The sequence below is a fragment of the Chironomus tepperi genome, unplaced genomic scaffold, assembly GCF_022539635.2.
Source record: "Chironomus tepperi strain 1889 unplaced genomic scaffold, CSIRO-AGI_Ctep_v1 contig_219, whole genome shotgun sequence".
NCBI classification, from domain to species: domain Eukaryota; kingdom Metazoa; phylum Arthropoda; class Insecta; order Diptera; family Chironomidae; genus Chironomus; species Chironomus tepperi.
The window spans coordinates 2,459,466-2,481,314 of record NW_027226341.1 but is presented as its reverse complement, the minus strand read 5'-3'; the positions used below and the strand labels follow the sequence as shown (position 1 = coordinate 2,481,314).

At 30.6% G+C, this 21,849-nt stretch overlaps 7 protein-coding genes and 1 long non-coding RNA gene across 8 annotated transcripts; 5 read left to right on the top strand and 3 right to left on the bottom strand.

Moving 5' to 3' along the window:
- The first annotated feature begins 1,142 nt into the window (after positions 1-1,142).
- LOC139090706 (putative RNA polymerase II transcriptional coactivator) lies at positions 1,143-1,559 on the top strand. The gene is made up of 2 exons (XM_070640504.1): positions 1,143-1,208; positions 1,269-1,559. The coding sequence occupies exons 1-2, from the start codon at positions 1,143-1,145 to the stop codon at positions 1,557-1,559; spliced, it is 357 nt and encodes a 118-aa protein (XP_070496605.1).
- Positions 1,560-1,579: 20 nt separating this feature from the next.
- LOC139090792 (uncharacterized) lies at positions 1,580-2,247 on the top strand. Its single transcript, XR_011544453.1, has 3 exons — positions 1,580-1,601; positions 1,841-1,965; positions 2,043-2,247. It is a non-coding gene; the product is annotated as an uncharacterized lncRNA (long non-coding RNA).
- An 8,228-nt stretch (positions 2,248-10,475) lies between these two features.
- Positions 10,476-13,704, bottom strand: LOC139090820 (tRNA (34-2'-O)-methyltransferase regulator WDR6). The gene is made up of 2 exons (XM_070640651.1): positions 13,598-13,704; positions 10,476-13,540 (listed from the first exon to the last, which is right to left on the bottom strand). Exons 1-2 carry the CDS (start codon positions 13,653-13,655, stop codon positions 10,668-10,670), a joined length of 2,931 nt encoding a protein of 976 aa, XP_070496752.1. The 5' UTR covers positions 13,656-13,704; the 3' UTR covers positions 10,476-10,667.
- Positions 13,705-13,779: 75 nt separating this feature from the next.
- Positions 13,780-14,677, top strand: Prosbeta4 (Proteasome beta4 subunit). The gene is made up of 3 exons (XM_070640264.1): positions 13,780-13,930; positions 14,011-14,367; positions 14,424-14,677. Exons 1-3 carry the CDS (start codon positions 13,840-13,842, stop codon positions 14,579-14,581), a joined length of 606 nt encoding a protein of 201 aa, XP_070496365.1. The 5' UTR covers positions 13,780-13,839; the 3' UTR covers positions 14,582-14,677.
- A 739-nt stretch (positions 14,678-15,416) lies between these two features.
- Positions 15,417-16,775, bottom strand: LOC139090529 (minor histocompatibility antigen H13). The gene is made up of 3 exons (XM_070640262.1): positions 16,505-16,775; positions 15,598-16,445; positions 15,417-15,536 (listed from the first exon to the last, which is right to left on the bottom strand). Exons 1-3 carry the CDS (start codon positions 16,685-16,687, stop codon positions 15,440-15,442), a joined length of 1,128 nt encoding a protein of 375 aa, XP_070496363.1. The 5' UTR covers positions 16,688-16,775; the 3' UTR covers positions 15,417-15,439.
- A 48-nt stretch (positions 16,776-16,823) lies between these two features.
- Positions 16,824-18,034, top strand: LOC139090530 (thioredoxin-related transmembrane protein 2 homolog). Its single transcript, XM_070640263.1, has 2 exons — positions 16,824-17,158; positions 17,246-18,034. Exons 1-2 carry the CDS (start codon positions 16,935-16,937, stop codon positions 17,856-17,858), a joined length of 837 nt encoding a protein of 278 aa, XP_070496364.1. The 5' UTR covers positions 16,824-16,934; the 3' UTR covers positions 17,859-18,034.
- On the top strand, positions 18,016-19,220 carry RpS11 (ribosomal protein S11). Its single transcript, XM_070640266.1, has 3 exons — positions 18,016-18,107; positions 18,502-18,627; positions 18,817-19,220. Exons 1-3 carry the CDS (start codon positions 18,093-18,095, stop codon positions 19,144-19,146), a joined length of 471 nt encoding a protein of 156 aa, XP_070496367.1. The 5' UTR covers positions 18,016-18,092; the 3' UTR covers positions 19,147-19,220.
- Positions 19,221-19,349: 129 nt separating this feature from the next.
- On the bottom strand, positions 19,350-20,224 carry LOC139090736 (heat shock protein 27-like). The gene has a single exon (XM_070640538.1). It carries the CDS (start codon positions 20,099-20,101, stop codon positions 19,514-19,516), a length of 588 nt encoding a protein of 195 aa, XP_070496639.1. The 5' UTR covers positions 20,102-20,224; the 3' UTR covers positions 19,350-19,513.
- Between the last annotated feature and the right edge of the window lie 1,625 nt (positions 20,225-21,849).

Below are 21,849 nucleotides of genomic sequence, written 5' to 3'. Positions count from 1 at the left end.
ACGTGCTAAAAGGAAATTACAAATTTCTTTACTTTTTTTATTTGCATAAAAAGGCCAAAAATTTTGTAGTAAATCCCTGAAGGTAATTCATTATGAGATCGATTTTTCTCTTCCGCTTTTCTCAGTTTTACAAAGGAAACTTGAGATGATTTTAAAGATTGACCTGACACGTTCATATTCTTTTGATAAATGGACTTCCTATAAAATTGATTGCTCTAAAATTACAATAGTTTGATAGACCAGATACTTAAGTTAATTGAAGTTGACATATTGACATTTGATTTGTTTTTATCTATTTCAAGGATCTAGAAATTATAATTCTAAGCTAATTATTCGTACATAAATAAAAGTCCATCGGACTAGAAAATTGTGTAAATGAATCTCGAGCACATGTGTTGGATCAGACTTAATGAAGTGAACTATTTGCACAATTCAAGACATTAAACCTTTCTACTCAATTAAAATATTTTCAACCCCAAACAAAAACGATGGCATTCTGCGTGTTATTGTATGTTTATCTGCTCAACATCAGCACGGTTTGCATTATTTTCTTAACTAACTTCATTGAATGAATTCTGGAATTGTTCCCTAAAGTAGTTTTGAATGCCTTCAGATATAAGTTCCCTCTTTATCCACAATATATTGCAAAAGAATGAAGTTGGATATAGCTGGCATGGATATAAAGGAATTTTATCAAATTGTAAGGAAGCATATGCGCAATTCAAATGCCACCATTCATTCAGTTATCCCTCTCTTATTTTTACATTTAACCACCAGTCATACTTAATAGGATGTCAAGAAAACAGTGTATAAGGAGGAAAACGAGATGAAAATGGGAAATGCAGGGAATAAATTATGAGACACTTGGGATTTTCAAATTTTACACATTTCATAATGCAATTTAGATAAATCGATGATATCATAAAATAGGGTGCGAATAACAACTTTCTTTTATTGCTTCCGGCATAATGTTTTGAATTAGAAATGTAATAAAATCAAATTAAATATTTTATCTTCGATGTTGTTTTTATAACGGTTTTTTAGAATTTGAAATTTTTATCCATTTCATTGTGACACAAAAATCAAAGACAACATCGATAAAATTCTCTGAAAAAATAATTATTGATTAATCTAAAACAATCATGCCAAATAAACGAGTTAAGAAGTATAACAGTGACTTTTCAAGCTCAGATGAAGAGGATATAAAAGTAAATATTGATTAAATTGCTGTAACTCATAAGATTTGATGAAAAAATTGAAATTTTTAGCCTAAAAAGTTGAAAAATGAAAAATTACCTGAACAAACGAAAATTAAGTCCGATAATATTCCGGAAAAGGAAATTGATGATGAAGGAAATGAATATTTTTCACTTGGAAGAGGTCGCCGTATTTATTCGTCATTCTTTAAAGGAAAACGTTATATTAATATTCGTGAATATTATGAAGATAAGAAAAGTGGGAAAATGAAACCTGGAAATAAAGGAATAACTTTGAATGCACTTGAATGGAACAATTTGAAGGCTGTTGCTGATCAATTTCACCTCGCTCTCGAACAATAATTTCAACATCTTGATATAAACAAACATTATCGACATGTTTAGGTAAGTTAAACTGATATGGTACATGGAATTGTTATGGGAATTTAATTTCAACAAGTCGAAGTTTGACAGTTTAAAGAAACAGTGACCATGGGAAAATGTAAGGGTTTTCATCTGAGGATAATAAATACATAAAAAGCGAAACGCTATTAAATGCCGACCTTTTGTTATTTCATCAAATATAATGTTATGTAAATTCTAGTCTTAAATTTTATCCTTTATGCTTTATTTTTTTGTTCTAGAATTAAATGTCATCAAAGCAATAAATTTAAGGTCCACAGAATGGAAGATGTGTGAGCAAATTTCATAAAAGTTACAAAGACAGATAATATTAAATGTATAATTCAAGATAAAGGCTATCACCACGGTAAGGATTTAAATAAACATAAATATAAGATTCTAAAGCAATATTCTTCAATTAAAATCTTTCCGTTCAATGCTTAGATTCAGGAAATTAAAAATCAAACGAACAAGAATTGCATTTTCGTGTTTAATTGATATCATATTGTGAACAAGTTCGTGCTACGAAAATCTATAGATTATTATCATGCTGTTCGGCTGATCATTTACAATATTAAGCATTAAATGAGAACTATTTCAACTCAATGGAAGTCGCTGTCAGTCAGCAATAAATTTATTTGCAACAAAATATTTTCCTCATTTTTTTCGATTGACATGAAAAGTTCTTATTGAATGTATTTGAACTGAATCATGGATTTTGGCTTCGATTTGCACTAAAAAAGAGGAAAAGAAATCGTGAAGAATGAGTGAATTTATGCTTTAGTTATTCAATCAATATCAAAACAGTAAGAAAAATTGTTATTCATTCTTTACATTATATCGCATAATACTTTCTGTACAAACATGTACGCATTTGATTTCTGATTCCTTTCGTTCTGAGTACGTCATGAATTTATTCTCTTTCCTAGTTTTATTTCATATCCATCTAATCATTTCCTTTTTTATCTCCGTTTGTACGTTACTTCTCAAAATATATTTCTGTACATTTCATAAACCGTAGTGAAGGAATGCGAAAGAGAAAAATATTCATGAAATTAGATTAGGTATGTTAATGTTAAGGTATTTTGGCACTAAATTTGGAAAGAAGGAAATCACATATTAATATTAATCCGTACTGTTCTTGTGTAACTTAATATCATGCGAGTAAACATGTTTTGTACCCAAAATTTTTCCGCTTCCGTCTCAAGTGATGATTACTCAATTTTCGATCTCTATGTAAATGTCCACTTTATTTACGCAAAACATCCATTTTATGCTAAGCATATGATTTATGACATTCACACTATGAAGCTAGATCGATAAAAGAAGCGAAACTTTTGGCAGTGAAAGTACAGTTAAATATCTCAATTAAAACTTTGTGCTTGTTCCTGTTCCTGTGTATTTTTGTTTTGAATAATTACGACTCAAATGTGTCGTAAGAATAGCACTAAAAAATCAAATAGAAATTATTCATGATTGTTCATCGGTACACATTTCATGACGGTAGCTTAGTGTATGAAAAATATTACATGTACGTCCGTCCTTTTGTTCCTTTCAAAAGCATAAAAAATATTTTATGTCTAATATTGTACACATATTACAGAGTATAAACACGGTGTTAGAGGGATAGGAAGAAAACCTAATTAATTTCATTATCACACATGTGTGTACCGACGGAACTGTATGCGAAATTTAGCTGAATTTATTTTTCGGAAAACTTTATTTGTGATATGTATAAAGTAAAGAAAACACGACTATATGCAAATATAAGGGACTTAAACTAAAGTTGAATTCTCATGTGATAAACAGAAGTTTATGCTTGTTTTGTGGATGAGATCAACAGAAAAGATGAGCATGAGAAGAGCTTAAAGGAAAAATATATTTCTGTTTTTGGCAAATAATACGACTAAAAGTTGAATTCTACTTTTACTGCTAGCGCATAAAAATTTGCTTGCGTGGATAAATGTGATCAGTTTAAAGTTGAGCCTTAAATTTCTTGAGCACGTGACTGAAAATAGCATTTTCCTATATCTTTTAGAAATTTATTCAAATTCTCAAACACCGCTACGTTGCCCGGCTGATGTGCTGACGGTAAACTATCTAAAATTATTTTGAGATGTCCTGATGGTACCTTAAAGGCTGTTTATGCCAATTTCTTATTAAGTGCTGTACATATCAAGCATCTATTAAGCTAAGCTCAATATTATCTGTTCTAAATAGAAAACATCTCTGCTTAGTAAGCGATTAGAATGAAATGAAAGTAAAGTAGACAAAAAAAATAGAATCAATAACTTCTCATACTTTATCGTGAATATTTAAATCACTTGAAGCATAAAAACATTTCCATTCATTGTTATTTTTCTAGTACTTGTAACAAAAAACAAATCCCTTTTCTATTCGACCTTCATATATATCACGTCAAAAACATGAGATTCAATTCGAGCATAACAGGACCTTCAATATTTACAATGAAATTTTTTTCTCAATAAATTTCATTCTCCTGACTCTTATAAGATATACACAGTAAGATAAGGTTTGAATGTCCTCACAAATCTGAAGTAGAATTGAATAATTTTTATTGGGGATTAATTTTTAAAATTCTTTTACTTAAAGGCAAGTTGTTTAATATACAGTTTTTAATGGGATTTGACGCATTGTTTGACGAAATTGCATGTTTTAGTCTACAAGACTGTACTGGCTATGTTTCGAGTAGATAAAATTCCAAAAAGGATTTGTAAGGAAATTTTCATTATCGAGTCACGAACCTATATTGACAGAGTATAATAATTAAATTTTGTCTCTAAAATATTAGACGTAACTGACCGGAAATCAATTTAGCTTAAAATATTAAGAGAACCTTTTAAAATTCAAGGTTTATGCAGGACAACGTTTAAAAATACGTGACTGTCCGTTGTGAAAACACGCAGATGGTAGATTAAGAAGAGTTTTTCATATTATATTAAACTTGCCTCAAATAGATCATGCATGAAGGGAATGAGTAAAAAGAATACAGTCGAGCATTTATATCGCTTACATATATGACAAATGAGTGATAAATGAAGAGCACTTTGATCATGTTGGATACGAGTAGCAAAAATGAATAGTTGTATGTCATTGTGTGATTATTATTTCCTAAACTTTATTGTATTATGGGAACAGCAACGGTGACGATAAAAGTTTTATTATTAATGAGAGGAGTAACAAATAAGGGAAAATAGAGAGAAATGAAAGAAATTTAGTATGTTATGAATGTTGTGGAAAAAAATGAATGGACATAAGGGATATGATGAGAATTCTGCAGAAACAATTTTGTTCATGACACATAACACTCGAGCACATAGTCACCAAAATTGATGTGTAACACGTGCGAGAAATTTCCATCACAGCATAAAGATTTGTAAATTTGATTATTATTATGATTATGTCATATACAAGGAAGGAAGAACAAAAGAAGTTTCACAATTTTTCAGAACATTATGATTAACATTTTTCAATTTAAATAAAAATAACATTAGACACATATGTTTGATGCAGAACTATGAGAGCGATAAAAGAATCAGCAGATTCTTCATAATGAGTTTTGAATATGACAGAACTGATAGATCAGAGGAAAGTCTGCTCAAAAAGAGGGAAAATTACGCAATGACTTTTATTTTATTTTTCGATCTCATATAAAGCTAGAAATTGGATATATTTTTTCTTATTAACGAGTGACGTCTCTTGTTGCATACTTAATGGCAGAAGCAGAATACTTTAATAACCCTCAAAGGGATGTGGGATATTCCAGTGAAATACGAACTCTTTAAAAATAATCAGAAATGAAAATCGCGGCTGGTAGGAAAACATATTTTTATATGTAGTCAGCTGTAGCGCATTTTATCAAAAGGATTATAATCTTTTTGTGACTAATTACTACTTAATCTGTTGACATATCCAAGTTTTGCTTATAATACGGAATTGCTTTATTTAAATTGTTCAATCCACTAACAATAAATCTCTTTTGACATGCTGACAAAAATATGAACTGCTTTAACATGAAAGGAGTATAAAATGCTAGCAGATATTATCAAATCCTCCACCTACATTCTTCATCTTCTTCGTTGTGCGTTGCTGATTGTAAATACAAGAAATCGTTATCGATAATACATAAATACATAGAATATGAAATCACGAGTCAAAAGGAATAAAAATTACATGGATTTCGCAGCTTGAACAGTTCTCATTTGCATAAATTATTCACAAAAAGAATGAAATATTGTGAATTATTAGAGTCGAAAAGGAAAACCGAAGAAATGTTAAAATCAAGTCCTATTGTTATTGTTTGACATGCATTTCAAAATATAAAGCTACAACAACATAAAACGTATAAAAATTCTCTAGAGGAATATTAATAAGAAGACATAGGGATGAAAAATGGGAAAGAGAAAAAAAGAAAAACTTGACGAAAATCTCAATTTTTTTATTTGCGTGTATTAAGTGCTCTCTTCCTTGCTTCAGCATTTTCCCCTCTCTCATTTAAGATTCATACTTTATACGTTTGGTTTTGCTATTCTTTTCGATTGTTCATAATTAAATTTTCATATTTTGAGATGCTCTCGAATGAATAATTTCTAAAATTTTACAATGCAGACAGTTTTTTCTTACATTTTTTATTATCTTCGTTGTTTTTCTCCAGTTTTTCCATGAAACTTCTTCTGAATAAGGGCAGATGCTGACAGAATTAAAACGAAAATAAGAATAATTTTAATGTCGGTGGGTATTTTGTCTGATAATCTTTGGTTATATCGTTATTTTGTCAGACAAACATGTTTACTTCTTTACTGTAACCTTGTTCCAATGTAGAACTTAGATTATAACAAGATGCTTTTCATCTGACTCTGTTGCTGGCTCTCAACTGGCTCTTTTATCTAGTTTGTACAGAAACTCTGTCCGCACCATAAGCTGACCTTCTTTCATCACTGTTCTGCGACTTTTATCTTTTGGAGCTCCCTGACGTCTTTTCCTTGCAGGTTCTAACCAAGGGTGGTGTTAGTTACGGAAATGATAGGTTGTAAATCTTTTCATTCCTAGCTTGCTCCCTTCAGACAAGGTGTTTTGGATAGACTTTTACTCTATCGTTTAACGTATTTATGCATATGCCTTGATCGCCAACAGTGTATTTAGCGAAATTAGGGAACACAACGAGAAGGTATACACTTGACATTTAGTCAGCTTCGGAGACAGACTTCAACTTTCCCAATTCCCCATATGCGCACCATGTCAAAAGTAAAAATTTGCTACTTCTGTCAGTTCTCCATCTTACACTTAAGTTATCCCCATTTGACATTAAATATTAATGTAGAATGCGTTTTTGAATAATTTAAAATTGTTTGTTGAAATTTTGATTATGAAGAGGGATGTTTAGTATGAGACTGAAACCATCATTAGAATTAAGTTACTAAATGTTTTAATGTGTAAATGGGAGTTATTGTTCTCTCATCTGATTGTGCTTTCTTAAAATTATAATTAAGTTTTCTGCTTTATTTTACCAATTTTGTGCTATTGTAATCTTTAGGTAAGAAAAATAAAAGTAACTGAAAGTTTTACTTAGAAAACTGTTTCCTCTCGAGGATCTTAGAATTCTCATTAAAATGATTATACAACAACATAAAATTTAAACAAATTACAAATTAAATGAGAAAAATTCTGTAAAATGAAAAACTTTTACATTTCATGGGTTCATAAATTATTTAGAAGTCATTATAAATTTTGTGGGGTAGAATAGGCAACAAAAAAAATTAGTTAAAAGCAGCTTCTTCTACCCAAAAAGAGCAATTTTGTATTACATGAGCAGTTCCGAAAAGGCTCGTTTCTCCTTTTTCTATAACAATTTTCTTTTCTTTTTTTGTGTTTTGTTTAAACATTCCATATGTATGTAAAATGCCTTAAAGAAAATTTAATTTCTATATAGATAAGAAGAATGACTTTTTTTAACTATACATAAGGGTACAAAAAACAAAACGACCTTCATCAATCTGTCCTTAAACAGCATAAATTAACAGAATTCAAAGAATTTTAATGTTATCCTTAATGACTTTTAAATACATATTGTAAAATTGAAATGGAAATCATTTATTGTTAGAGAATTGCGTCATTTGGCAGTGTTCAAAATTCTTTTCAAGTAATTAAGTTAATAATACGTCATCCATTGTTGATTTCTTGAGGCTTCATAATTAACAAAGATCAACGAAATTTGCAGCTAACCCGAGCGGCACATAATAGTTGCTAGAATGCCAAATGGCAGCCATATGGATGACGTCGAAGGAAGGTGACGTTCATTTGATACTAATGAAACAGTTTTATCGCTGCCTTAAGAAATAAATTGCCTCTTGCTTTGTATCGCTCGGGGTGATATGTTAAAATGACGACTCCTACCTCAAAAACGATAGGTGATATATACAGGACCGGCAAGGCAATTTTTAATTTCATCCCTCAGAAAGAATTTACAAAAAAATATTAAAGTTTACTCAAAGCATAAAGATCTGAGCATAAAGTTCATCATATCATAATTAAGTATTTTTTTCTTCTTATGATATATCGTGCGTCAAGCTAAGACATAGATATAATCAGAAAGGATTATAAGATTGAACCCTGCTCATTAGTAATTCAAAAGTATGATGCGAGAATAATGGAAATTGCCTTTTTGAATGTCTCTATTAATTAGACTTAGAAAGTTAAGTATGTAGCCTTCCATACAAAGATCATTCAAATGATTGTAATGCCTAACAACCCGTAGATTTTATATAATCTCATTTGCTACCCTCCGTGAGCCTTAATACTGAAATATAAAAATATATTCCTATCCTATACATTTGATAGATGAGAGTATTAGGTATAGTACAAACAGCTCCATTTTAGACGGTACGAAAAAAAATCTTTTGTGCATTTTTGTGAGGATTTCATTCGTTTTTTTGCGTGAAAATTGTTCAATAAATCAAGGAAAATAACATGTAACATTTTTTCTCTCATTCTTTACGTTTTTTCCTGCTCAAGTGCTCTTTGTCTACATGTGTAAATCGTGAATTCACAGGAAATTCTTTCATTTCCGTTTTTTTTTTGCTTCCATCAAGTTAAGATGTTAGAAGTGGAAAAGCTGTCAATAATAAATCATTGAGATTTAACAGGAATTAAAGAACTTAAACATCACTCGAATACGTCTGTCGATTTCTTCAACAATGCTCATGTACGTATCAACAAAAGCATGTATTGTTTGCTGTCTACACACTTTAAATTCATTTTCTACTTTTTCTTTAGTCATATCATTTGTTTTTAATCCTTCATAAATCCGTGTGACTTAATATGATATAAAGTGCCGACTAGCAATAAAGCAAAGAACTAAAGTAGTGGAAATTGTATATCATAAATAAACTTAATACGATAAAAAGAAGTCAACGAGAAAAAAGGTATATTGCCGTCAGTTTCGATAATCTGTTTCCAAGTGATTTATTGTTTAATGTATTTAGTTAGGTATGTGTTGATATGTTGATATATTATTTAAATACATGCATCAATACTTAAGATTTTTGTTTGTTTGTCACAGCATACATAGTACTATGTATGATCAGAACATTATTACATGATATTTTTAGAATTTTGAAAATTGACATGAATTGAGGGAAATAAAAATAAATTGTATTAAGGTAGGCATAATTTGACAAGTTTTATATCCTTTGTATTCAACCCCTACATCTTTAAAGCATACTCTCGACTCATTTACTTTCCATAATACTCTGTTGTTGACTTTTCCACGTCAATTAAAACTAATTTGGTAAGGCTTCATACTTTCTTACACATATCAATGCTATCGCTTACATTTTGATTTACTTAACACTTTTATATGCTAATATATTCTGGTATATTCCAATACATTTGTTAATTTAGCTGTTAGAACAAATAAATGTACATGTATGAGCAACATTATTTATTTATATGTACATGCTAATGCTGTGGTTTGATATAGATGCTGTAATATATTAAGTCATACACAATTACAAATCTCGCGAACAATTTACAAATAGAAAGTCATCATATATGATCCTTATATACATGGAAGCCTTATTAGTACCCTTTTTCTTCGTCATAACCCTGTCCTTTGATAATGCTTGACATGTTTGATGTAAGGAGGAAACTTTTCATATAAATTAAACAGCAATCAAAGGAAATTCAATCAGTTCAATTTTGATCTATTGATTGAAAGGAAGTGACTTAACATTTATTAATCAAGTGACAATAAGAAGAATTTCTGTGTCTTGATAAAAGTTACTGTTTTGTACCAAACCAAAGGATACTAAAAAAATTAATTAATTAAAAATGAATTTTGTGAAGTTTTTAAACATCCTTCTTCTTGCCGCATGCTTTGTGCTATGTGTTAAAGTTCCTGAATGTCAATCACAAGTGAGTTGCTTCTTTTTTTCATCTCGTTTCTAACTTTTAATTTTATGTCTATCCTTAAAAAAATGTTTAGTTGACATTCTCGCCTTCTTGGGGCAAACGAGCGTCAACAGCCACTCAATCAATATTTGGAGATTCATCGAATGTCATTCCACAGACAATGCCACCACAACAAGGAGGATGTAATCCAAAAATGGAATCAATGCTGTACATCTATCGGCTTATTCAAAACGAGGCTCAGAAAATATTTGAATGTAATCAGCAAAAGTGAAGTGATAAAAAAATGTAAATGAACAAAAATTAATTTCTGAGCCATCACGCCATCCCTGTGTTTAATCATCTTCTCTTTTTGAATGTAAATTAACATATTAATATTAACGACATGACAAAGAATCTGCACTTGTTGATAAATTAAACTATTAATGAATTTATGCATTATTAAATAAAAAAATGTTTATTGGCATTGAAAAATTAACAGGCTGTTGTTTCTGATTTTTTAAAACATATTAACACGTTCATTCTGAATGTAGGTAGGTACTTAATAATTCATCATTTAATAAATTTTCATAAAAAAGTATTACAGCCATGATATAAAGTCGTGATGTAATAAAAATATAAAAACTACTTCTCGCATGATAGTTAAAAATAATTTATAGCTTCAAGTCCAGCACCGTGAACAAATATAAACTTTTTATCAAATAACGAGAATCCTTTGACATCAGAAATACATGTGAACTTTTTGTCGATGATTGTAAAGTTATCAGATTTTATTTCAACCTTGCATAATGTTTGGTCAACGCTCACGGTCAATAGTTTATCTGCTGTTATGAATTTGATGCCCGTAACTTGTGCAATATGTATTCCATAACTATTTATTGTTTTATAACATTTTAAAGAGTTGTCAACAATTTCAAATTCAGTAACATGAAGACCAGTATCGTCACCAGACGTTGCAATTTTATAATGGTTATCGTCGATTGTAAATATATCAAAACAATTGATGCCATTTCGATTATGTTGTAGTTTGTGGATGATATTTAATTGATTTATTTTTTGTCCTTGTTCTACCTCTTCTTGCATCTCATTAAAATACCAAAAGCAAACAATTCCATCAGTTGCCATTGTTAGAATAAAGCTTTTAATCATGGTAATGTGAAGAATACATTTACCATAGAAGCTTTCAATGAAGGGTTTCAATGAACTGGAAAACTCATTATACTGGAGTTTAAATACCCTAAGATATCCATCTGAACAACCAACAAAGAGATGTTTTCTTTTGACATCATAAAAAGCGCACGTAAATCGGGTCTCAGTATCAAAGGTCGACTGCTTTGAATTACCACAAAGCATTGAATTTGTAAGCATAAAATTAATTTCCTCTTTAACATATTTCATTTTAATAACCTTCGTCATAACAATTTGAGCTCTTCCACCCATGGAAATTATGTTTAGGTCATCACCTTTCTCCTCATCATTTTCTCTCCATGTAACAATTGCTTTAATGCTTGAAATGTGCGAATTTATGTCTGCAATCTTCTTGTATAATACATTTCCATCTTTCATCATTTCTATTTTTGTGAATTTTAAGATCGTATCTTCTCCACCAGAAATCAAAATCCCAGAATCATCAATCACTTTAAGTACATTACATGGCTTTGCGTGCCAGATTATATCGCTTTTGTTGTTGTAAGGTGTGTCAAAATTGAAATTATTAAGATAGAACTCTACGCAATGAACTTGTTTTTTATAGATGTAGGCGAATTGCACTTTACAGTCATCTTTATTGATTAATGTTACATCCCAATGTCTATGTCTTCCACCACATTTGTGCTCGTAAATTATCTCACGATCTTTGTACACAACAAAAAAATTATCATTAAATCCGTAAACATACGATTCATCACCATACTCTAAAATTTTCTCTATGAAATGTACATGAGTACGTTCTAAATGACAAAATTCCAATTGTGAGGTTTTTCTATTCAAATGCAATGTTTTTATCGTCCCATCATTACCAGTCGTTTTAATGAAATCGTTATTTATCGGACGAATTGTAGTTACGCCTGTTTTACCATGTAATTTTGATAATTTTTGTATCGGCATTTGAAAGGTACTCAAATCATTTTCTTCATTGCGGTAGAGAAATAGTGAACCAATTCTATCAGCAATAATCCAATAATCATCTATTTTTCCTACCGATGTTGTCCATGGTTCAATGCTTTTTGGAATTTTAAATAAATTTTTTACGACTTTACTCTCGACATTTACAACCATACAAGAGCCATAAACATCTGAGAGAAAAATTTCGTTACGATTAAGGACGTGAATAGCACGTATATAATTTGATTCTTGTTGAAGAGGAAATTTTTCGTCCACGTTCAATTCAAATGTAAAATTCAATTTTTCACAAACGTTGGAATAATCGAAAATTAAAACCGAATCTTTGGTCGCCAGAAATAATCGATTCTCATATACATCCATAGCAACAATCTTTTGAGAAAAACTGGGTATATCTTCTTTAATCCATTCCTTCTTCGTGGAATTTTTTGTATAAATTTGCGTAATGCTATCTATTACACATAATGTCCCATTTTCTAAGTAAGCCAATTTTGATGGCTCAACATTTTCACATGTTGATATCACTTCCTCCGTATGAATTTCATAGAAAATTTTATCTAATATAAATTGATTCAATTTCCCTGTGCTACTACTTGTTACTATACGAGCATTTTTCGGGTCATAATCCAAATCCCATATACCGCCTGAAGCACTGATATTTTTCTTCGACTGTAACATTCCATTCTCTGTCCAAAGACATATATTTGAGTCTTCACCTGCTGATATGAATTTTGTTTCGTCCTTGTATTTAATGATTTTACCAACAAAAACTCTTGATGTATGACCAAACAATTGCCATAATTCTTTCAAGTCAGTAAAGCTGTCATTTGGTCGATATACTTTAATTGATCTATCATCTGATGCAGTAACAATTCCATGAAAATCTTCATTGTAGCTTATTGAGAATATCACTCCATTATGTGTTGATTTTTGATATAATGTCTTGGCATCTTCACTGGCTTCATCCTTTTTCCAAATAATAAGTTCACCAAGAGCAGTTCCCGAGAAAAATATCAAATCTTCCCATACATTTCCATGAATAAATGAGCAATATAATGTCGAATTATCATCGCATTTTAATTTCTTCTGAACAATCAACTTATCATTTTCAATTTTTAGCAGTGCAGCAATATTGTGTCGTGTAATGATTGCAATGCCGTCCTTTAAATATTGAATTGATGATATCCAGTCATTAAATCTTGTTAGTAAACCGGGTCCTTGAAATTTGTTATTAACAACTCGAGTCAGCAATATATCACGTCCAGCAGAGCAAACTATATCATAAATACCATCTCCACAGTCCAAAAATGATATTTTGTGGATCTTGTCATAAGTTTTTAATTGAAGATTTTCCTTAATATTTTCATTTTGTATAAACAAATTGTTTCCTCTACCTGTAAATAAGAAATTTATAATGATTACATGGAATTATTATTTAATTTAATTTTTACCGTAAATTACAAGTGATGGATTCAGAAATTTTATGCAGATACTATCTACATAACTCATTATAATTAATTTTAATGAAATCACACTACTAAATATTTGAAAATGTTTACATTCAATAATTCAAAGGGTCAAAACTACGCGAATAAAAAAAATCAAGTAGACATTGTAGATCAAATTTGTAGATATTGTCATTTACTCAAAACAAATTTGAGACAAAAAATTTAATTTTTATTAATTTTTCAAAATGGAAACAATTATTGGAATTAAAGGCAAGGATTTTGTGATGTTGGCTGCCGATAGCACTCATCCACATTCAATTATGGTCCTAAAAGATGGTAATTATAGAGAAAACCAGTGAATTTTTTTTAACCCAACAATGATTCGGCAAAATTAACATTACACAAAATTATTTCAGATGAAAATAAGATCCACAAAATTTCCGACTCGTTGCTGATTGCTGCAATTGGAGATGCTGGTGATACAGTACAATTTGTTGAGTACATTTCGAAAAATATTCTCTTGTACAAAATGAGAAATGGATATGAACTGAGCCCAAAATCGGCAGCATACTTTACTCGTAAGAATTTAGCTGATTATTTGAGAACAAGATATGCTTACCAAGTATGGTTGCTTGTTGCTGGATATGATAAAAAGGAAGGACCACAACTTACCTTTATTGATTATCTTTCTAATACCTTATCCGTTAAACATGGTGCTCACGGATACGGAGGAATGTTCTGTGGAAGTATTTTTGATAAATATCATCATGATAGTAAGTTCCAGTCATTGTTTCTACTGCCAGTAGTATTAATTATTGTTTTATTTTAGATTTAACTCAAGAAGAAGCTTATGAAATTATGCGAAAGTGCGCTCGTGAAATTCAAAAACGGTTAATTATTAGCCAACCAAAATTCCATGTTCAGATTGTGGATGCAAACGGTGTCAAGCGATTGGAGGACATAACAACAGAAAATCTTAAAGATTAAAGTTTTTCTACTTTATTTGTAAGTCTCATGTATTTGGGGAATTATTCTCTTAATCAATTTTCATTTAAAATAATAAAGGAACATGTTTCGATAAAACTTGCATTTCTGATCAGTTTCAGCATAACAGTTAGTGATATACAATAAGACAGTCAGTTTAGATGACAAAAATTTTCTCTGCATATTTTTTAATTTTATTCAAAATAATTGATTTTTTATCTTTTTGACATCATATCCTAAATACACAATATATGTTCATTAATTTAATGTTTCCGTAAAAGATATAGCCTAAAATGGTTTGTATGCAGCAGGAATAAAAAGGAATTAATTATGTTCTGTATAAATCATCTTAAAAATCAAAAATGCAAAAAACTTGTGCATGTAAAACTAGTCAAACAACAAAAAAAAAAAAGATTTCATGAAGCACATATTTCTTTAGCAGTCTATCCATGTATACCTAAATAATAAAGACATTGGAGATGTTAATAACAGCTTAGAACTTATCCAAATTTGTATCTTATATCTTGTTCTCCATATATTTATTTCTCAAGCTGCTCATAACTTAAGATGTATCTTTTTGTTTTTAAAACAATTGCAAACTAAACTTAATTATACTTTCTAAGTGTCTCATTATTATTTTAAAGGAATTACGGCAGTGCATTAATATTTCAATATTAATTTTTCTTTTATTTTTTTGTGTCATTAATGATTTTGTCAAAAAAATTAAAGCAGAAGATATCCGCTCTAAAATTTTAATAATGAAATATCGATGAACTGTATCTTGCGGAGGATATTCGTAATAAAATTTTGGAAGGAAAACATTTGTTGATTGGTAGAATTATGTGTAGGTAAGTAAATGGTTTATTTTGTCTTTTTCTTTTCTGTTTTTGACTGCTCTGGTTTGGACTTCTCTTTGACCTCCTTTTCATCGGTCTTCTCTTCTGGATGATCTTCATAGCTGCAATAAATTATTTATTTCATTAAATCAGTTAGATAAGGAAAAATGCACAAGCACTTACGCAAATAAAGTTTTCAAGTCTCCTCGGATCATTGCAATGAAAATAGGTGTAATCACGCAGGCTGGAACTAAATAGAGGAGAGCTGGTTGTGCGTGCTTGTATACATGCATGACAAAGATTGTTGCCATAAGTCCCATAAAATAGGCAATGAATGTTGCATAGAAGTATAGACTGGAGTTTCTCTTCAAACTGTAGTCATAACGTAAAAGAAGAGCAATGAAGATGCCAGGAATTACAATATCACCAAGTCCAAGCATGGCAAAGTTTGATGCTCCTAAGCCTCTTTCGAGAAGATCTTGTGGAAAAACGAGTTTAATTGGTGCCTCAAAGCTCTTTGCGACTGTTACCATGACATTTGTTCCAAAAACCCAGAAAATGTCATAAACAAAAAGTCCCCCTAATAGAATACATCCAGTTATTACATTATTCAAATATAATAATTCAACTCCATTGAGAGCAAATGCCAATCCGAAAAGATTGTTGGCAATCCAGTGCTTTTTGAATAAGTACCAAACTCCAATTGTGGTAGAGATGACCAGACATACAATATCATATGATGTAAATTTATAATCAATAAGATCTTCATTTGTGCCTTTTGTAAACTTAATATGAAATGGAACATATGGAATCGACGATGGAACTAATTTACTAATGACGGGTGCCATTAAATGAGACAATGCTAAAACACCTAATACAAAAAAGTATCCAGTGAGCAGGAGATTGATGTATTCTTTTGAGAATAACTTGAAAAATATGTAGAGACCAAAAAGTGCACACGAAGCAATGATTGGAAACATCATAGCATCTTTCTTCGTCATAATATCAGGTTTTTCTGTTGAATCACTAGCCTGTAAATAATTAAACACTAGATTAACAATTTGTTTAACTCAGAAATGTAATGTATTACCTTGTGCTCCTTCTGATTACTTAAACTTCTCTTTGATCCAAAGAAAATTGGTAATAGTGCCATTATCACTAAACTGCTATAAGCAATAAACATTCCTTCTGGAGTTGCTGGAATTTTGACATTGGCATTTTCTGTGATGTTTTCTGCTGCCTTTTGAACAGTCTCCGCTATTGTATCAGCCATTGTTCTAATAGAAATCACTTAATATTATTTTAGTAAATTTTTCTCACTACTATGTACGTGTCAAAAGTCCAGGGATGTGAAACTATGACGAATACTGTCTTGTTTATAAACATTTATTTTTCACAAGGGAGTTTTCTTTTCTCATTAATTTTTCTAAAGTGTGAAAATTAACAAATTTCTTCGAGATTTTCTCGAATATCATTACATTTGCTAAGTGTTATCAGTCAATAATTGTTGAATTAAAGACATGTCATTCAAGAACGATCTCAAACTTTTAGTTAAGCCATATTATTGGATAAATATTATATTGTCTTTGACTTATATAGCAGCAAAGAAGACACCAGGACTATGTAGCTATCTTCATCCATATATATTTCCACAAGAAGAATCATGTGAATTTGATGGCCGAGAAACGGAGATTCTTTTCTTTCTGATTATTGTTGTAATGCTGCGTTCAAGGAAAACTGGAAGGTATGTATAGAAAACATAAGTAGACTTAACTAGGTCATTAGACAATTTAAAGAACATTTACACAATAAAATTCTCCTTTCATTTCAGTGTCACAATGATTAACTATTTAACAAATTCTTTCCTGTATACGAAGCTAGCTAATGTCATTTTATGGTTTTATTCGGATATTAAATGTGGAATTATTTATGGAGTTTTGTTCATTCTGTTTGCTTTAATTCTTCCGGAACCAACTTACTCCGGACCGGATAATGTCATCTATTTTAGACAACCAAATAGCTTACAAGAGGAATTGGACAGAGATAAGAGAGTCACTTGGTTAGTTACCTTTTATACTACATGGAATCCAGCTTGCGTAACTTTTGCACCAATATTTGCTGAGCTATCGAACGAATACAGCCTTGATAATTTTAAGTTCGGTAAAGTTGATATCGGTAGACTTCCTGACGATGGAAAGAAGTACCACGTGTCTGATAGTTCCTTAAGTCGTCAATTGCCAACAGTTGTTCTGTTTAAAAATGGAAAGGAGGAATGCCGTAGACCTTATGCTGATAATAAAGGAAAATTGGTCAAATTTTTCTTCTCAGCAGATAACTTGAAAGCAGCATTTGACTTGAATAGTATATACAAGGAATGTAAAGAAAATCCAATTAAGACTCGTAAAGCAATCAAAACCAATGATGAAGAGAAAAAGACAAATTAAAGAAATGAAATCGCACAGCATAGAGCACACATGCATTTCTAGTCGTCTAGAGTTATTTTTATGTTTTGTTCTTTCATGTTCATTCATGTTCATTTATGTCCCAGTATGTCCAGAAAATTCTCAGTAGCTAAAATTATGATTTTAGAATAAAATAACGGTCGTTTCAAAATTTGAAATATGCGTATTTTTTCAAGGGTTCGCGGGGTGTAAAAATATTCTTTCTTTTCGCTCAACATGGCTGATCATCAGGTAATGTTTCCTAAAATTTATTAAATTTTAATAGAATGAGATATTTGTGGAGTATTTAATTAAGTGAAAATAAGAGACAAAGTAATGTTCTCTAGAATTGAAATGGAGGAAACGCCAAAAAGTGCTCGATTTTTAAATAAATCGAATATAAACAATACTTAGTTCAACGAAATATTTTAGTAAGGCTTAAAATAATATTTTCACATTTATCTCATTAAATTAATTAACATTCTTTATGATGATAAAAATCATGACGGTCTTCTGATCCATATATGCGGAGGAAAGTGATCCACTTTTTAGTTTTACTGATAATAATTAATGATTTTCATCATCTAACCTCACTCAATTTTATGTGCAATAAACTAATGCTTTATTTTTGCTTAAAATTTTTTAGGTCGAACGTGCTTTCCAAAAGCAACAAGGAGTTAATCTTAACCGTAACATCAAGTTCCAAGGCAAGAAGCCGAAATCAATTCGTCTTCACCGTAATGTTGGACTTGGATTCAAAACACCAAAAGAGGTATGTTTAAGTATTAATTTATGAGTATTGTAAAAAGAATTTTTGTGATGAGAACATTCATGACGGTCTACAGATTTTAATAATGTTGATTCTTGAAATTATCCCGAATCTGAATAAACCTAATTTAAAAAGTTATAAAGAATTTTAGTGAATTCAAAACTAATGCTTGATTTATTTGTTTGTTTGTAGGCAGTCTCTGGACATTATATCGATAAGAAATGTCCATTCACTGGTATGGTATCAATCCGTGGAAGAATTTTGACTGGTGTAGTAAGAAAAATGAAGATGCAAAGAACAATTGTTATTCGTCGTGATTACTTACATTTCGTTCAAAAATACAGTCGTTTTGAAAAGAGACACAAAAACATGAGCGTACATTTGTCACCTTGCTTCCGTGATGTTGAACTCGGAGATGTTGTCACAGTTGGAGAATGTCGTCCACTCTCAAAGACAGTCAAGTTTAATGTATTGAAGGTCAGCAAAGTTGCTGGATCAAAGAAGAAGTTCCAGAAATTTTAATTTGTTCAAATACATTCATTATTATGTATCAACATCCAAGAACATAATACTAAATAAAACCAAGAAAAAGTTCATTGGAATATTTGTAATTTAAGGTCATCTTAAGAAGTAAGCAATTATTTATTTTACTAACTTTTTATTTTCAGATTACAATCAACTTACAGTCCTGTAAATTGAAATATTTGGAGGCTATAAGTCATTAGTTTACGTGTTTTTCTAATAAGCTTATTCTTTATTAAGTGATTTTAATGATACAAATTATGAGTTTAATGGCATTAATAATCTAAAGCTACTTGTCAGACCAAATAATTTAAACCTGGAAATTTTGAAAGTGCGAAATGCTTTGAAAACTTATTACTGGCGATTTTTACTTTTTGTCCTCAATTGGTTTATTCTCTTTGACATTAAGTCGAGCTGGTCCTGTGTGCTGAATGTTGATAACTCGTTCATTATTTTCAATAGCTTGCGGTGGAGGAGCTTTAATAATCAAAACCCCATCAGAAGATAGTTCAGAAGTAATTGAATTGGGATCATAGCCTTTAGGAAGTGTGTAGCGTCTGATGAAATGACGACTGATGTGTCCAAATTCATCCTGTTTCTCTTCATGCTTGCCTTCAATTATTACTGAGTTATCTGATGTTTTGACAGTTATTTCACTTGGTTTGAATTGCTGGACATCCATGCACACTTGAAAACCGTCTTTGCCAGTTGTTGGAACTATTTCATTAGCATCTCCCATCATTCGTCTTTGTAATTCTCTTGAACGTTGTTCCATCTGTCTTAATTCTCGTGGCATTCTTAACATTTCGTTAAGATCATTGGGATGGAAACCAAAACCAAAATCGTCAAAGAATGATCTTGGTCTGCGCCATGATGGAATCAATTCACGATGTAATCTCCATGGATCGACGTAGAAGTCATCCATGTCTCTCCACAATGCAGGAAGTAATGACATCTTTGATTTTGTTACTTTTTATAACTTTTGAACTTTAATTTAACTTTCGATTTGAAAATTTTCAAATTTTCCTCTTTTCTTTAGTTTATTTCACTTTGAATTTTCTTTTGTAAATGTTGCTGTATCCGCTCGTTGCACAGCCGTTTATATATTCTTCACCACTACATCCAGAAATTTCGATATTATTAGGGTATGTTTTTCGCGAAAATTCTTCTGTGTGTATTTGTTGTTGTCATGACTCTAGAAAATTCATTAATGATTTTTATATTGTAAATATTTTTCTATAATGCAAATTGGTAGGTGGAAGCAGATGAATCAGATGACTGAAAATAGATTTAAATTCAATAGTTAATGGATTAAATGTCTCATTGTGCTTGTACATAAGTATTGTGAAATAATCTGTTGCATTGTTTGTTTGTATGGGATTTGCATTATTTTTAAACGAACATATGTCTAATATTTACAGTCAATACAAATATAATTCGCCGGTTCTTATAGTACGATTATGTCATGTAAACTTTAATTACAAATGCGAATTAAGTTGCATAAAAAGAGGTGTCATTCTAGATATTTCGGGAAAAATAAATTACGCCTAATGTTAAAAGGCAACAATGTAAAGGTTTGAAGCATAAAGTTAAAACTCGTCTAGGAAGTTTTTGATGCATACGTCTTAAAGCATAATTTTTTACATGTGCCATTGATAGGAACAATTTTGTTTACTATAATGGACAAATAATTAATGATATTGAGTACGTTAATGCTTATTAGCCTTCTTAATTAAAGCAACCTTCATTATATTAATTGGACAGCAGATAAAAATAAAATTGACAACAATAAATTTTGCAATCATCTAACTTGTGAATGAATTTATGTTAAACCAATAATTTTCTCCAAATATTGAATTTATGAATTATTACCTTATTAGAATTATCTAGATTTTTCAGAGTCATTGATCGAAATCTTAAGATCATTCCAGATTATTCTAGGTATCTGAAAATATTGATTTTTTTGTTGACTACTCAGGGTAAACTTTTTTCTCGAGATTTCTTGGAAGGAAGCTCTGATAGAGATACTGTCTCTATTTATTGATAGGCGGAAGTCAGCGATAGAGAGATAAAGCAATAAGCCTCACCTGAAAGAGGCCATGAATCGCAAGTAATTAAAAAAAAAAAAATTTTTTCTACCCTTACTTTACCCGTTCATAAAGCAAAGAAAAAGCATCCCGGATTCGATCCCAGGGAAAGTCTAGTTGCATTCGGGTGCTTTTTCGCTGTTCTAGTCACACTAACTCGGATTGTATGATTCGCGACACACAAATTGTAGCGTTGAATTGATTGCAATGTAGTGTGCAAAGCTGGGAATAGCAAAACGTTCATTGGAAAAAAATCAACATTTTGTAGTGCTTGAAAAGCATCGAAATCAAAAATTCATTAATAAACATATCTAAAATTAAGTTGTAAAAGCCTGTGATTTGGTCTCTTAAAATTGAATTATTTTCATGAAGTACATACCTAAATAAAATATAACGTTTAAAAAAAATTTACTCGTTCAAACAATTCAATAAAAATATGGATAAATGGGAATATGCTACAGTACATAAACATAGTTTAACCCAGTGGTGAATAACCTGTGTTCCGCCAAAAATTATTTGGAATGCTAATAGCCGTATGCCATGTTCGGTTTCGGTCGAGACTTACCACTAAGGTGTCCCGCAAAAACTAACAGGTTGTCCACTGCCATAACCATAA

Coding starts and splice junctions, on each gene's coding strand:
- LOC139090706 (XM_070640504.1), top strand. CDS start 1,143: ATGCCAAATAAACGAGTTAAGAAGTATAACAGTGACTTTTCAAGCTCA. Junction 1,209..1,268: donor CAGATGAAGAGGATATAAAA/GTAAATATTGAT, acceptor TGAAATTTTTAG/CCTAAAAAGTTGAAAAATGA.
- LOC139090820 (XM_070640651.1), bottom strand. CDS start 13,655: ATGAGTTATGTAGATAGTATCTGCATAAAATTTCTGAATCCATCACTT. Junction 13,541..13,597: donor TCCATCACTTGTAATTTACG/GTAAAAATTAAA, acceptor TCTTATTTACAG/GTAGAGGAAACAATTTGTTT.
- Prosbeta4 (XM_070640264.1), top strand. CDS start 13,840: ATGGAAACAATTATTGGAATTAAAGGCAAGGATTTTGTGATGTTGGCT. Junction 13,931..14,010: donor AATTATGGTCCTAAAAGATG/GTAATTATAGAG, acceptor AAATTATTTCAG/ATGAAAATAAGATCCACAAA. Junction 14,368..14,423: donor TGATAAATATCATCATGATA/GTAAGTTCCAGT, acceptor GTTTTATTTTAG/ATTTAACTCAAGAAGAAGCT.
- LOC139090529 (XM_070640262.1), bottom strand. CDS start 16,687: ATGGCTGATACAATAGCGGAGACTGTTCAAAAGGCAGCAGAAAACATC. Junction 16,446..16,504: donor GTAATCAGAAGGAGCACAAG/GTAATACATTAC, acceptor AATTATTTACAG/GCTAGTGATTCAACAGAAAA. Junction 15,537..15,597: donor GACTTGAAAACTTTATTTGC/GTAAGTGCTTGT, acceptor AATTTATTGCAG/CTATGAAGATCATCCAGAAG.
- LOC139090530 (XM_070640263.1), top strand. CDS start 16,935: ATGTCATTCAAGAACGATCTCAAACTTTTAGTTAAGCCATATTATTGG. Junction 17,159..17,245: donor CGTTCAAGGAAAACTGGAAG/GTATGTATAGAA, acceptor CTTTCATTTCAG/TGTCACAATGATTAACTATT.
- RpS11 (XM_070640266.1), top strand. Junction 18,628..18,816: donor GATTCAAAACACCAAAAGAG/GTATGTTTAAGT, acceptor GTTTGTTTGTAG/GCAGTCTCTGGACATTATAT.
- LOC139090736 (XM_070640538.1), bottom strand. CDS start 20,101: ATGTCATTACTTCCTGCATTGTGGAGAGACATGGATGACTTCTACGTC.